The 14,350-nt window shown below is 58.4% G+C and overlaps 1 protein-coding gene across 2 annotated transcripts; it reads right to left on the bottom strand.

Moving 5' to 3' along the window:
• Positions 1 to 762: 762 nt before the first annotated feature.
• LOC127587006 (cathepsin F-like) lies at positions 763 to 13,839 on the bottom strand. 2 transcript variants are annotated; one of them, XM_052045108.1, is made up of 12 exons: positions 13,745 to 13,839; positions 12,392 to 12,532; positions 11,205 to 11,271; positions 10,614 to 10,727; positions 9,429 to 9,592; positions 8,158 to 8,254; positions 7,983 to 8,063; positions 5,411 to 5,527; positions 4,606 to 4,670; positions 2,226 to 2,316; positions 1,637 to 1,695; positions 763 to 1,524 (listed from the first exon to the last, which is right to left on the bottom strand). In XM_052045108.1, exons 2-12 carry the CDS (start codon positions 12,491 to 12,493, stop codon positions 1,453 to 1,455), a joined length of 1,029 nt encoding a protein of 342 aa, XP_051901068.1. In that variant the 5' UTR covers positions 12,494 to 12,532; positions 13,745 to 13,839; the 3' UTR covers positions 763 to 1,452. The 2 variants fall into 2 exon arrangements, with proteins under 2 accessions (XP_051901068.1, XP_051901067.1); XM_052045107.1 differs by having other exon boundaries at positions 10,614 to 10,731; positions 11,206 to 11,271.
• Between the last annotated feature and the right edge of the window lie 511 nt (positions 13,840 to 14,350).

The raw sequence follows: 14,350 nt of genomic DNA, 5'->3' as shown, positions 1-14,350 counted from the left end.
TTTATGAGAGGCATAGATAGAGTAGACAGTCAGAATCTGTTCCCCAGGGTCGAAATGTCAAACACCAGAGGACGTGCATTTAAGATCAGAGGGGGGGAGTTTAATGGTGACGTGAGGGGTGAGTTTGTTTACACAGAGAGTGGTGGGTGCCTGGAATGTGTTACCAGGGATAGTGATGGAGGCAGGCAGTTTAGTGGAGTTTTAGAGGCTTTCAGATAGACCCATGAATGTGAAAGGAACGGAGGGGCATGGGAGATACACATTTAGTATAAATTGGCATCAGGACAGGCGCAACATGGTGGGCCAAATGGCCAGTCGCGTGCTGGACTGTTCTATGTTAAGAGCAAAGAGGGAATAGTGTGGGGAGAACGCAACATCGTTCATTTTGGAAGAAACGATGAAAAAGCAGTGTGTTATCTAACGGGAGCAGAAAGATCTACAAGTCCCGGTGCTCGACCCACTGAAGGCCAGGTGTTCGGATACAGCAAGGAAGGAGGAAGGGGATCGGAACGTCACGGAGGGGAATTAGATACGGAAGTAGGAAGGTTACGTGTGACAATATAGGTCCGCTTTATATAAGGAAGGACGTTAAGGGTGGTGCTGACAGCTCAGAGAAAGTCCACTCGAATGAGACTTCCAACAGGTGAGCTCTCTTATGAGGAAGGGTCGGACAAGCTGGAGGTGAGAATAGCGAGAGGGGAGCGCTGGGTGCGCGGTGGGGTCCCGGGAGACGGTGCTCGCCAAACACAACCAAGTCACAGAGATGCTTGAGCTGCTTTATTGTGTCAATGCGGAAGCCCGAGACGCAGAACTGGTTCAACCGCGGTCAAATCACGTGGGAAAGACACCAGGAAAATGGACCCATCTCTTCCCCAGGGAAAACCGTTCCAGTGGGTCATCCGCTGGCCAACAACGGATGTTGCAGGGAGTCCACCCAGTCCCGGTGGAAACCATTCCAGCTGGGAGCCAATGGGAAGTGTTGCCTTGAACCCATCCCTTCCTCCCAGCCGGAATTCCAATGGGACACTCCTCTCCCAAGGGGAATCCATTCCATTGAAGCAGTTGCTGCCGTCCAGTCCCCCTCACACAGCCCTGGGGTCTCTGATTGGTGAAGTCCATCCCGGGGCTCTGATTAGCTGGGGTGGTCTCCTGACAGCACCGGGTGGTCCCCACTGGGATGGGACCGCTGATGGGAGCGGTGTGGGCTGTGGATGCGTTAGTCAGGGGGGGGTGGGGGGAGCTGTGGTCTCTGTGAGTGACTGGGGGCCACCACTGGAATGGAACTGGGGAGAGGAGAGGTGAGGGGGTGAACGGGCAGGGGAGGGGAGGGGAGGGGGTCCCACTTGTACAGAAACGCCGTGCTAAGCTGCGAGAAGCGGAGGTCTTCCTCCTGACGCCTGGTCACCTCGAATCGCCCAGGCTTGCCTGCGATCCGCCTCAGACACCCCCCGACTAGGCGATAGCGGTGAGGGGGAGCTTGTTCAATCCGCAAGCCTTCTCTCCGTTGAAGATGCGGAAATATCCCTGTCAGGGAATAGAATGAGAGGGGAGGGGGTGAGATCCTGGGGAGAAAAACCCAAACGGACGCCTCCTTCCCCACGGTTATCTTTCTGTGTCGGAATTTGGAAGCACTTACCAACTCTCCCCAGTTCGTTCCCCAGCTGTTCCTTGCAATCCAGAACGGAATATCCCTTTCTGAAAGACGGGAAAGTGCGGAGTGAACGCCCCATCCCATTACCGGGCGCAACCCGGACACTTCCCTCCTGAGCCCAGTGTCTCCCGGCCGGGCTGGCTTCTACTCTGGGTCTCTGGGGGATGGGCAGTGGGGCGGAGAGGAAGCCGGCAGACAATGTATGGAAAAGGTCAGAGAGGTTCAGACCCCGGCTTTGGACCCTGGTCACTGGGGGAGACGGGGCGGGTTCAATTCCAACCTCCGGTGCTGTGTGTGTGTGTGTGTGTGTGTGTGTGTGTGTGTGTGTGTGTGTGTGCGTGTGTGTGCGCGTGTGTGTGCGCGTGTGTGCGCGTGTGTGCGCGCGTGTGTGTGCGTGTGTGTGCGTGTGTGTCACAAAGGTGCTGATCAGTGGGTTGAATCGCCCCCCAGTGCATGGGTAGTGGGAGACGATTCAGAGGGTGGGTCACCGGGACGGATGGTATTTACCCCTCTTTCCCCGACGTGAGGGGTTGTGCAATGTCCCCCCTCATCAGACATCAGAGGTGCTACTCACGGATTCCGTATCCCACAATCGTCACTACTTTATTCAGTCTGTTGCAGGGACAGTTGTAGCTGTTGGGACGGAGGATTCCCCCCCTGTAGCTCTGCGGGGAGGCGAGAGAAGAAAAACTTCAGTCTCAGAGGTCCGGTCCCAGTCACGGTGAGACGTTCCCCCTCGGGCCCACGTCTTGTACGTCAGACCGGGAGCTCGCTTGACATCGGGGACGTGTCCCAGGAACAAGACCCGGGTGGAATGGGGCTAAAATGGGTCAGGGAATAAAACACTTGGACAGGTACATGGATGGGAGAGGTTCAGAGGGATACGGGCCAAACGCTGGCAGGTGGGACCAGCTCACGTGGGCACCTTGCTCAGCATGGACCAGTTGGGCCGAAGGGCCTGTTTCCATGCTGTATGACTTTAGACAGGTAAGGGGGGGGGGAAGAGAGGGACGGGCAAGGGGGGGGCAGGGGGATGGGAGAGGGGGGGGCAGAGAGCGGGGGACAGAGAGAGAGGCAGAGAGAGAGGCAGAGAGAGAGGCACACACATAAAGGGACAGACATAGAGGGGAAACAGAGAGAGAGAAAGGGAGGGGGGGGGGGGAGAGAAGGAGACCAGAGAGAAAGTGAGAGATGGAGAGAGGGAGAGCGAATGAGAGAGAAGGAGAGAGAGAGAGAGAAAGAGAGAGGTGTGGGGAGAGGATCTGAGGAGAGAGGCAGTGAATGTTTCAGGGACTCGGCCTCAGAACCCTGAGCGAGAGGAACAAGTGATTCCGGGCAGCAGTGGCATTGACGAGAAGCAGCGATCTGTGGGCGAGCTGGCAGGAGGCTATCAGTGGGCCGTATCAACATCTTGTTGTTGTGACAGGCTGAAGCAACACAGTGGGCCGGCCACCTTCCCAACCACAGGCCAAGGGGCGATTATATTCCAACATTGCTGAGCCCTCACTTCATGTTCAAAGCTCCTCGATCTTTCTCCAGAAGCACCAAGCACTGACCAGAGAGAGAGAGAGAGAGAGAGAGAGGACACATCTGGCCCTATTACCTGGTGTGGAACCACCCAGGTACCTCACCTTATCCTCAAGGATTAAGTCGTCAACTCAAGTTGAGTTTATTGGCATGTGCATGGGTGCAATGGAAAACTTACTTGCAGCAGCATCACAGGCACAGAGCATCAGATAAGCAGCATTCACAAGAAAAACATGAATTAAGCACAATTTTTACAAGAAAGAGCACATTTAGAACAAAAGCAGAGTCCATTTTAGCGCAAAGTGGTCCCAGTGTTGCTATACTGAGGTGGTGATTAGGGTTATAGGATTAGTCATTATAGGAAGGATGTGGAGGCATTGGAAAGGGCGCAGAGCAGATTTACCAGGATGCTGCCTGGTTTGGAGAGTATGGATTATGAGGAGAGACTAAGGGAGCTAGGGCTTTACTCTCTGGAGAGGAGGAGGATGAGGGGAGACATGATAGAGGTGTACAAAATATTAAGAGGAATAGATAGAGTGGACAGCCAGCGCCTCTTTCCCAGGGCACCAATGCTCAATACAAGAGGGCATGGCTTTAAAATAATGGGTGGGAAGTTCAAGGGAGATATCAGAGGGAGGTTTTTCACCCAGAGAGTGGTTGGGGCATGGAATGCGCTGCCTGGGGTGGTGGTGGAGGCAGGTACATTGGTCAAGTTCAAGAGATTGTAAGATTAGCATATGGAGGAATTTAAAATAGAGGGATATGTGGGAGGAGATAGTCTTAGGTGTGGTTTGAAGGTCGGCACAACATGGTGGGCCGAAGGGCCTGTATTGTGCTGTACTGTTCTATGGTTCTATGGTTGTGCTGGTTGGTTCAAGAACCGAATGGTTGAAGGGAAGTCGCTGTTCCTGAACCTGGTGGTGTGGGGACTTCAGGCTTCTGTACCTCCTGCCCGATGGGAGCTGCGAGAAGACGGCACGGCCCGGATCTTTGATGATGGATGTTGCCTTTTTGAGGCGGCGCCTCCTGTAGATACCAGCGATGGCGGTATCACAGAAACCCACCGAGGTTGAAAATCCCCTCTCCCTCAGGACCCTCCCCTCTCGGCAGTGCCAGTGGCCTGAAACCGAGGACCCCCAATGGCAGAACAACGTGACGTTTAAACCGAAGATGCTGGAAACACTCAGCAGGTCGTGCAGCGTCTGGGGTGGCGGGAGGGGCAGTCACAGAAGCGGGAGAGAGAGAGATGCGTCAAGTTTCAGAAGAAGGGAACGCTGCTCCCAGGTCCAAGAGGATGTCAGTGGGTGGGGACTCTCAGCTGCCGGGGGGTGGTGTGGGGTGGGGTAGGGGGAGCACCGCTTCTAGTGGGATGGGGGAGAAGCGGTCGGCCAAGCAAATAGTGTCAGGGAGAAGGAGAGAGGTCTTACTTTCAGCAACACCCCGTTCAACGAGACGACAATTGGTCCTCGTGTAGCCACCCACGTCTTCATTTCTGAAAGGGAGACAGGCAAATATCACAGAGGCGATGCCCTTCAGCCCTTCTCCCTCCAGCCTCTCCCCCTTCCCTCAGCTTTGGCTGTCGTCAAAGCCGTATGTTATCTTGTGTTTCCCTGGCTGCACGGCAGGACGTTCGGCCCATCGTGTTAGTGCCTGCTCTCCGAGCAATCCCGAACCCCCACAGCCCTGCTCCCGCCACTGATTTCCCTTGAACCCACTCGCAGCAACTCCCGAGGCCCCCTCCCACACTCACACACTTTACAAGCGGACTATTAACCACAGACCACCCCCCCCCCCTCCGCCCCCCAACACACCAACCCCCACCGACCCGCCGATCGTTGGGATGTGGGAGGAAACGGGAGCACCAGGGGGAAACCCACACGGTCGCGGGGAGTGCAAGCTCACACACACACACGCACGCACGCACGCACGCACGCACACACAAACACACACACACACACGCACATGCACGCTGAGGTCAGGATCAAACCCGGGTCGTGAGGCAGCGGCCCGCCTGCGGGATCTTGCTGTGCGCACGGCGGGCTCGCTTGTGACAAGGCAGCCCGGTTTCTAAAGTTCTTCCCTCTCCGGTGCGCATTCGCCCTCCGGAGCAGAAGGCTCCTTCCCGGCAGGCATTGGGAGTGGTGGTGGTGGGGGGGAAGGTCGCGGTGAGGAGGACAGGGGAAGACCCCATGATGTTGACCCCTCTGAGCCAAGGCAGGCTCGGACACTCACCACGCTCGTGGGGGTAGATGCACCGATAGCTCTTGATCTTGACCACAGATCTACTGCGTTGTGCCTTGCACCTCCCCCTTCTGGCCATGTAAGGGTATCTTCTTTCAGTCATCAAACCTATGTCAGCAAAGACCAACATTATCTCTTTAATTCCCCCCCGTGACTCCCACCCCCCCCCCCCTCCACAACCCAGAGATCGACCTGTGAGAAGAGGTCCCTACACACCTCAGTTTAAACTGGCTGCCCTCCCCTCAAAGTCTCCAGTTTCCGGTAACCTGCTCCCCCCTCTCTCTCCCTTTTGTCTCTCATCCTCACTTACCCACTTACACCCACCCTAGCCCCCTATTACCTTCTTACCAACTGTACACCCTACTGTTCCCATCTGCCCTCCCCACCTAATTGGTTCCATGCTCCACCTTCCTCTCTGATCAGATCCGGCCACGGGACTTCTTGTACAAGACGCTGGTGAGGCTGCCTTTGAGGAGGTCAGGTCCACGGTTCCCTGAAAGTGGCGTCACAGTTAGACAGGCTGGTGAAGAAGGCGTTTGGCACGCCGGCCTTCATCAGTTGGACAAGACCTTGGTGAGGCCACATTTGGGATATTGTGCTCTATGTTGGTCGTCCCTACTGTAGGAAAGATGCCATTAAGCTGGAAAGAGCGCAGAGGAGATTTATGAGGATGTTGCCAGGACTTGAGGGACTGAGTTATGGAGAGAGGTTCAACAGGTTGGGACTTTATTCATTCAAGCGTAGGAGAACGAGGGGTGATCTTATAGAGGTGTATAAAATCACGAGGGGCATAGATAGGGTGAATGCGCACCGTCTTTTTCCCAGGGTTGGGGAATCCAGAACTAGAAAGCATAGGTTTAAGGTGAGAGGGGAGAGATTTAATAGGAACCTGAGGGGCAACTTTTTCACCAGGATGAATGGCCTGTATATGGAACGAGCTGCCAGAGGAAGTGGTTGAGGCAGGTACAAGAACATTTAAAGGGTACTTGGACAGGTACACGGGTAGGAAGGGTTAAGAGGGATGTGGGTCAAGCATTGCCAAATGGGAGTAGCTTCAATGGGAACCTTGGTCAGCATGGACTAGTTGGGCTGAAGGGCCTCTTTCTGTCCTCTATGACTCCATGACTCCACCTGCAGCCCTGTCACCTCCACCTATCACCTCCCAGCCTCTCCCCTCCTCCATCTGCCCATCAGCCCCTCCTCACCTGGATCCACCCATCACCTGCCAGCTCTTGCTCTACCCCTTCCCCCTCACCTCTTTATACTAGCTATCCCCTCTTAATCTAGCATACTGGCTATCCCCTCTTAATCTCCTCCTCTCCCTTGTAATCCAAGGTTCAATAGACCACGGAGTGACCATTCAACTCCCCTTGTCCGTCCTGATTGACTCTGGTCCCAGCCCCACCACAGGCGATCAGCTCTGGACCATCTCCGGTCTCTGGGTGAGTGTCTTGCCCCCCTCCCCCCACCAACATGCCTCCCCAAAGTCTCAGCCCTCCGTCCCATGAACCGCCCGTTCACGGGAACCGCTTCCCGACTTCCCCCCTACCCCACCACCCCCCACATCTGGTGCAGAGAGACAATATGGAAACACTCAGCAGGTCAGGCAGCATCTGCGGAGAGAGAGACCGAGTCAGCTTTTCAGGCTGCAGACCGGATGTCAGTGCAGTGAGGAGGATGCAGGGAGGGTTCGTGAATCGGTATTGGTATTGGTTTATTATTGTCACTTGTACTGAGGTACAGTGAAAAACTTGTCTTGCGTACCAGTCGTACAGGTCAATTCATTACACAGTGCAGTTACATTGAGTTAGTACAGAGTGCATTGATGTAGTCCAGGTAAAAACAATAACAGTACAGAGTAAAGTGTCACAGCTACAGAGAAAGTGCAGTGCAATAAGGTGCAAGGTCACAACAAGGTAGATCGTGAGGTCAGAGTCCATCTCATTGCAAAGGGATATGGATAGGTTAAGTCGAAGGGCATGGACGCAGTATTGGCTTATTGGGGTATTATTGTCACCTGTCCCGAGATACAGTGAAACTTGCGTTTGTGTGTCATCCAGACAGATCATTCCGTACATAAGTACATCGAGGTAGTACAAAAGGAAAACAGAATATGGAATAAAGTGTCACAGTTACAGAGAAAGTGCAGCACAGGCAGACAATAAGGTGCAAGGGCCACAACTGAGGTAGATTGGGAAGTCAAGGGATGTCCATTCAAGAGTCTGATAACAGTTGTCCTTGAGCCTCAGACCTTTGTATCTTCTGCCCGACCGGAGGGGTCCTTGATGGCATCAGCTTCTTTCCTGAGGCAGCGGGAAGTGTAGACGGAGTCAACGGAGGGGGGGCTGGTTAAAGAAAAGGACCGGTGGATAGGAAGGGGGTCAAGGCATCTGAGGCAGGAACATGGCGGAGCAGTTCAAGGCAAACTGGTGACACCCTCCCTCCTGCATTATTCAAGGGCTCTCAGAGGAGAGGGCAGCTTGTTCCTCGCGGTTACCATGCCAGCTGTCCCTGCTGTGGGCCAGTCCTCACACCTACTGAGAGAATCGGAGAGCGTGCTTACCCAACTTCACGGCACAGGTGAACGCGCCGAATGGGTAACCCCCCCTGCAAGCCTTGTCGTACGTGTCACAGTCAAGGAGCTCTGCGGACGTCAAGGAGAGGTGGCGTTATTCACAGCGAAGGAACCGCGGGGCAGAATTTCACCCTGAGACGGTGAGGGTGGGCGCCGCCGTTACCTTGCTCTGAAACGGACACCAGTCTTTTGGTCTTCAGGTACCACACGGACTCGATATTGGCGACAGATGCAAAGGCCCAGCAGGCAGCGCACTTTCCCTGCAGGACGAGAAGGTATGGTGGGCGGGTTCGGTCAGTTCCTGTCACCAGTCTCTCCCCCGCCCCCCCTACCTCCCACTCCCCGAGTTCCCTCCCTCCCTCTCTCCCTGTTCCCACCACCGCTCCATCTCTGTGTGTGAGAGACGCAGGCACCTTGCCCTCCTCTCCCATTCCATGGAAATCACAGCTGGTCGTTGACCTCAGTGCCTCTCACAAACACCTGGGCCAGGGGCAGCATAAGCCCAGTGCGCTCTCCGTCAGGACCAGTGAGAGATTTGTTTCCTTCCGGTGGGTGGGGTGGGGGGGGGGGGTCACTGCTCATTCTCTCATCTCCAGAGAGACCTGACCCTGTCTGTCCAACCTCTCCTGATGGGACATACCTCCCCTCATCCCAGGGACCCGCCTGTCAACCTGCGCTGCACTTCCCCAGGTACGTCCTCAGCGTAATGAGGCGGGACCTGTACACAATCCCCCACGGCTGGTCTCACCAGGCGTTCCAATAGTTCCACTGAAACCTTCCATCGCTGGAAGCCGACCTACAGTTAATCCCTTCCTGATTACGTGCTGTTCCCCTGCACTAATATTTAGTGATTCATGAACCACAACACCCTGCTCCTTCCTGCCTCTCAGCTCTGAAAGAATGCCCCCCACTGGGGTAGTTGATGTGACCCCTACCCCATACCTAGCTGCACGCATCACGGCTTGGTACGGTAACTGCTCTGCCCCAGGCCGCAAGACATAGCAGAGAGTTGTGGACACAGCTTGACTCTGTGCCTGATCCCGGGAGTGTGTGATGGGACGGTGAAGAGGGAGCTTCACCCTGCGTCTGACCTCGGGAGTGTGTGATGGGACGGTGCGGAGGGAGCTTCACCCTGTGTCTGACCCCAGGAGTGTGTGATGGGACGGTGCGGAGGGAGCTTCACCTGTGTCTGACCCCGGGAGTGTGTGATGGGACGGTGCGGAGGGAGCTTCACCCTGTCTGACCCCGGGAGTGTGTGATGGGACAGTGCGGAGGGAGCTTCACTCTGTGTCTCACCAATACTGTCCCAGGACCGTGAGATACACTCTCCACACCCGTCCAATATCCGTCCCTTTCACCCTGCAGACTCCAATGGTGGAATCCAGAGACATCACATCAACGGGGAAATGTTCCGAACCGGAGGGTGGGATGTACCTGATTTTTAACTCGAGTCACCGCTCCCTTTTTGCGCCAGTCCCACTGTCGGGGAACAGAACAGTTGGCCATGGGCTCGGCCATCGGCAGCTCAGCAATCTTCTGCATCCAGGACGAGTCGTTCATCATTAAGGGGTTGAGGTAAAATTGATTGAATTCTTCGTCTGAGGAACAGGGAAGGAAGAGACGGCCTTTACAATCACCGAGTGTTCCCCGCCGAGACACCGCGGGCTGGGGTCAGCCCAGCGATCTCCTAGCAACTCGGGGGGGGGGGGGGGGTAAAGTTCAAGGGTCAGAGGGACTGGGAGTGCTGGGCTTGGGATGCGGGAAGCTGGTTTACTGGGATTGGGATGTTCCGACGTCCTCTCTGATCTGGGCAGCATCCTGGTGAACCTCTTCTGCACCCTTTGTGATAACAACAGAAAATGCTGGAAACACTCAGCAGGCCGGACAGCGTCTGGGGAGATGGAAGCAGGGTAAATGTTGCAGATCAAAGACACTGTGTGAAGGTCGGCACAGTGGCGTAGCGGGTAGAGACGCTGCCTCACGGCCCCAGAGACCCGGGTTCAATCCCGACCTCCGACAATGTGTGTGTGTGTGCGCGTGTGTGTGCGCATGAGCGTGTGTGTGTGTGCGCGTGTGTGTGTGCACGTGTGTGCGTGCGTGTGTGTGCGTGCGTGTGTGTGTGCGTGCGTGCGTGCGTGTGTGTGTGCGCGTGTGTGTGTGCGCGTGTGTGTGTGCGTGTGTGTGCGTGCGTGTGTGTGCGTGCGTGTGCGCGCGTGTGTGTGCGCGCGTGTGTGTGCGCGCGTGTGTGTGCGTGTGTGTGCGTGTGCGTGCGTGTGCGTGCGTGTGTGTGTGTGTGAGCTTGCACTCCCCGTGACCGTGTGGGTTTCCCCTGGGTGCTCCGGTTTCCTCCCACCTCCCAACAACGTGCTGGGTCGGTGGGTCAATGGGGACCCCCCTCCCCCACCCCACCCAGTGTGTGGGTGAGGGGTAGAATCCAGGGGAAGTTGGTGGGAATGTGGGGAGAGCGAACAGGGATCGGTGTAAGTGGGTGGTTGAGGGTCGGCAGGGACTCGATGGGCCGAAGGGCCTGTTTTCTGTGCTGTGTGACTCGTCCCTCTCACAGCCCACCCCGGGGGGGGGGGGGCACACACCGGGGGCACCCTGCCGGGGTGGTGGTACCTGACATGTCGCTGAATTTGGTGACTCCAAACTCTGCCGTTCCTCTGTCCTCCTCCTGGAGTCTCCTAGCCTCCTTCAGGTTCTCCACAAAGATCTGGAAGCGGTGGTCCTCTTCTGCCGAGAGAGGGGGGGGGGTGGGAGGGAGGTGTGTGAGGAGGGGAGAGGGAGGGGGGGGTGTGTGAGGGAGGGCAGGGTTGGGAGAGGGAGAGGTGAATGGAGGTTGGTGCAAGGGGTGTAGGGGGATCAGCAGCACCTCGGCCCCTCCCTCCACCGCGTCTCCCTCCATCCCCACTCCCTCCAGCCCCGCACCCTCCAACCCCTGCCCCTACCCCTTTCTTCTAACCCCCTCTTCCCTCCACCCACTCAACCCCCTCTCCCTCAGCCCCACTCCCTCCCACCCTCTCCTTCACCCCTCTCCCACCCTCAACCCCCCTCTCCCTCGACCCTTTCTCCCCCCACCCCCATACCCACCCCCTCTTCGTCCTCCCCCCCACAACCTCCTCTCCCTCCCCACTCCCCCCTCCCTCCTCCCTGCCCCCTCCCTTCCCGGGACAGGGTCTGGGGGTCCCAGAGCAGACCGGCGTTCCTTACCTTCTTCTCCCTCGTACTCCTTGTTGTAGGTCGCCTTGAATTCCTCAAACTGGGATCGCAGCTGCAGCTGAGGCCGGAGGGAGATGCCGTCAGTCGGGAATCTCCTTCCCTTTGACCGCGACGCTGTGACCTCTGATCCGCGGCCCCTCCCCCGGCGAGGAGATCCCCCCCGCAGCCCTGAGCGGGGCCCAGTAAACCCTCCCCCCTCCCTCCGCACCCCCTCCAGCGCGGACGCACCCCTCCTGCGGTGTGGGGACCGGGACGGGGCCCAGAGCTCCAGCTGTGGTGTTTCTGACAACTCCAGATGTGGCCTCCCTGCTCTGGCCCTCTCTGCCGCGGCCGCTGGAGGCAGGTACCCCACACACCTTCTAAACCCCCCCCCTCGCCCACCCGTCCCGCTGCCTCCAGGGACCTCCTCCCACGTCCCTCCGACCCTCCCCACCCCTCGGTCACCTCCCATTCACCGCCACGTCCGTCCCCACTCCATTACTTTGTATCTTCTTATGAAGGAGGCCCTTTGGCCCCTCGGGTCTATGCCGGCCCTCCGAGCGATCCCGTCAGTCACTTTCCCCTGGGACTCATCGCCCCCACATTCCCGACATTCTACCCCTCCCCCATACACGGTGGTGGGGGGGGGAGCGATTTACAGCAGCTGATCGACCCAGCGACCCCACACGTGGTTGGGACGGGGTACGGAACCGGATCCCCTGGGGGGAAACCCATGAGGACACGGGGAGAAGGTGCGTTCTCAGGCGGGGATGGGTTCTGAACCGTGCGCGGCGCTCCCTGCGTGGTGTGGGGGCCGGATCTGTGTACAGGGGGAGGGGGTGGAGGGGGAGGTGTTGGAGGGAGAGGGATTGGAGGTCGGGGGTATCGAACCGGGGCCTCTGGCACAGGGGGACATTTCGGGTGAGCGGGGAAGATGTAAAAGGGGCCCGAGGGGCAACGTTTCCCCGCGGGGGGTGGGGGAGGCTGGAGGGGGTGGTGGGGGTTGGGCAGTGGAGGTGGGGGGGTGTGGTGTTGGGGGTTAGTGGGGGAGTTGGTGGGGATGGTGGGTGTGGGTGGGGAGGGTGGGGCGGTGTATGTGGGGTGGGGTTGGGGTGGGAGGGGAGCCAGAAGTGGGGGGTCCCTGGCTCCTTGGGGTGGGGCTCACCATTCAACACCCCCCACCCGGGGCCGTCACTCACCATCTCCTCGTCATCCACACCGTCCGGCGGGACCCCGGCGGGGGAGCCCTGCGACGGGACCAGCAGGGCGCCGACCAGGCAGGCGACGAGCAGCCGGAACATTCCGCGATCCGTAGCCGAGACCGAACAACGCAGCGAGACCTGCCGGCAAGAGACGGAGGGGGGTGCAGTGAGGAGCGGGAATCAGGGGGGTGGGGTGAGGGGCGAGGATTCCGGGGGGGCTGTTCTCGTCTGTTCACCCGTTCACCTCCCCTTCCCCACCCCCACACAACCCTGGGGTCCCGGGGTCCCTCCCTCACCTCCCAGTCACTGGGCCGAGGGTCCCGGCCTCACCACACACCCTGGACCGTCCCGTCCCCCGCAATACTGAGGGAGTGCAGCACTGCCTGAGGTGGGGCCCACCGGGAGATCTACCTCCCCATTGGTCGGGAGCTGGGACCAATGGGTGGCTCAGGCAATGGCACAGGGACCGCCCCCTCCCACAGCGCGGAGATCCCTCCTCACCGCCCCCTCCCACAGTGCAGAGCTCCCTCCTCACCACCCCTCCCACAGTGCGGAGATCCCTCCTCACTGCCCCTCCCACAGTGGAGATCCCTCCTCACTGCCCCTCCCACAGTGCAGAGATCCCTCCTCACCGCCCCTCCCACAGTGCGGAGATCCCTCCTCTGCCCCTCCCACAGTGCGGAGATCCCTCCTCACTGCCCCTCCCACAGTGCGGAGATCCCTCCTCACCGCCCCCTCCCACAGTGCAGAGCTCCCTCCTCACCACCCCTCCCACAGTGCGGAGATCCCTCCTCACTGCCCCTCCCACAGTGGAGATCCCTCCTCACTGCCCCTCCCACGGTGCGGAGATCCCTCCTCACTGCCCCTCCCACAGTGCAGAGATCCCTCCTCACCGCCCCTCCCACAGTGCGGAGATCCCTCCTCTGCCCCTCCCACGGTGTGGAGATCCCTCCTCACCACCCCTCCCACAGTGCGGAGATCCCTCCTCACTGCCCCTCCCACAGTGGAGATCCCTCCTCACCGCCCCTCCCACAGTGCAGAGCTCCCTCATCGCCCCTCCCTCAGCAGTGCCACACCGGATTGAGCTGGAGGGGAGGGTGGGGGGCGTCCCGACCCCTCTGGATGGTGAGTGATGGAGAAGGTGATCGACACCTTCCCTCCCCCCACCCCACCACCCACCACCCCCCACACCCAGTCCGTCCCTGGACCCGGCTGGTCTTTGGGTCCCCGTCCCCGGGAGCAGACTGCCGGTCGAGGAACTCAGTGACCCACCCCACCCCACCCCTCCGTCCCACGACCTCCGCCTCTCCCCTGTCCGTCCCTGCCGACTTGCCTCCCCCCCTCACTCACACTCCTTCTGCCGGCTCCCAGCAGCTGTGGTGGGGGCAACACCCTCTAGCGTCTCTTATAGCCCCTCCCCAGCCCCTTCCCCGCCTCCCTGATTCCAATCAGTGCCCTGTCCAACGAACCCCCCACACAGATAAGGTCCCGAGCGATGTTACAATCCCACTTCCCCATTTCCACCAACCGTTACCCAACAGTGCCCCACTTCCCCCTGCCCTCCCGGGCTGATCGAGAGCCTCTGTCTCCCCTCATATCCCCCCCCACCCCTCCCAACAGGGGCCAGAATTCCCACTGCTCTGTCTTGGAACCTCGCCCTGCGCCAAGCCCGGATAAAACCCTCCAGAGTCAATGTCAAGGTCAAGTTGATTGTCACCTGCACAGGTGCAATGAAAGACTTCCTTGCAGCAGCCTCACAGGCACATCAGGTGCACGACATTCACAAGACAAGACACAAATTAAACGTAAATTATACAAGAAAGTACACAATTTGTCCTTTGCAGTGCAAACTGATCACAGTTTTATACTGAGGCAGTGATTAGGGTTGTGCCGGTCAGTTCAAGAACCGAATGGTTGAAGGGAAGTAGCTGTTCCTGAACCCGGTGATGTGGGGAC

The sequence above is a fragment of the Pristis pectinata genome, chromosome 38, assembly GCF_009764475.1.
Source record: "Pristis pectinata isolate sPriPec2 chromosome 38, sPriPec2.1.pri, whole genome shotgun sequence".
Classification (NCBI taxonomy): Eukaryota; Metazoa; Chordata; class Chondrichthyes; order Rhinopristiformes; family Pristidae; genus Pristis; species Pristis pectinata.
Note: the sequence above shows the minus strand (reverse complement) of the source record. Positions and strands in the feature narration are given on the sequence as shown.

What these genes read in the sequence shown, in the direction of transcription:
- LOC127587006 (XM_052045107.1), bottom strand. Translation starts at nt 12,493, where the DNA reads ATGTTCCGGCTGCTCGTCGCCTGCCTGGTCGGCGCCCTGCTGGTCCCG. An exon ending in GGTGTCCGTTTCAGAGCAAG is followed by an intron (nt 8,064 to 8,157) that starts GTAACGGCGGCG and finishes TGACGTCCGCAG; the next exon opens with AGCTCCTTGACTGTGACACG. An exon ending in GAACGAACTGGGGAGAGTTG is followed by an intron (nt 1,525 to 1,636) that starts GTAAGTGCTTCC and finishes ATTCCCTGACAG; the next exon opens with GGATATTTCCGCATCTTCAA.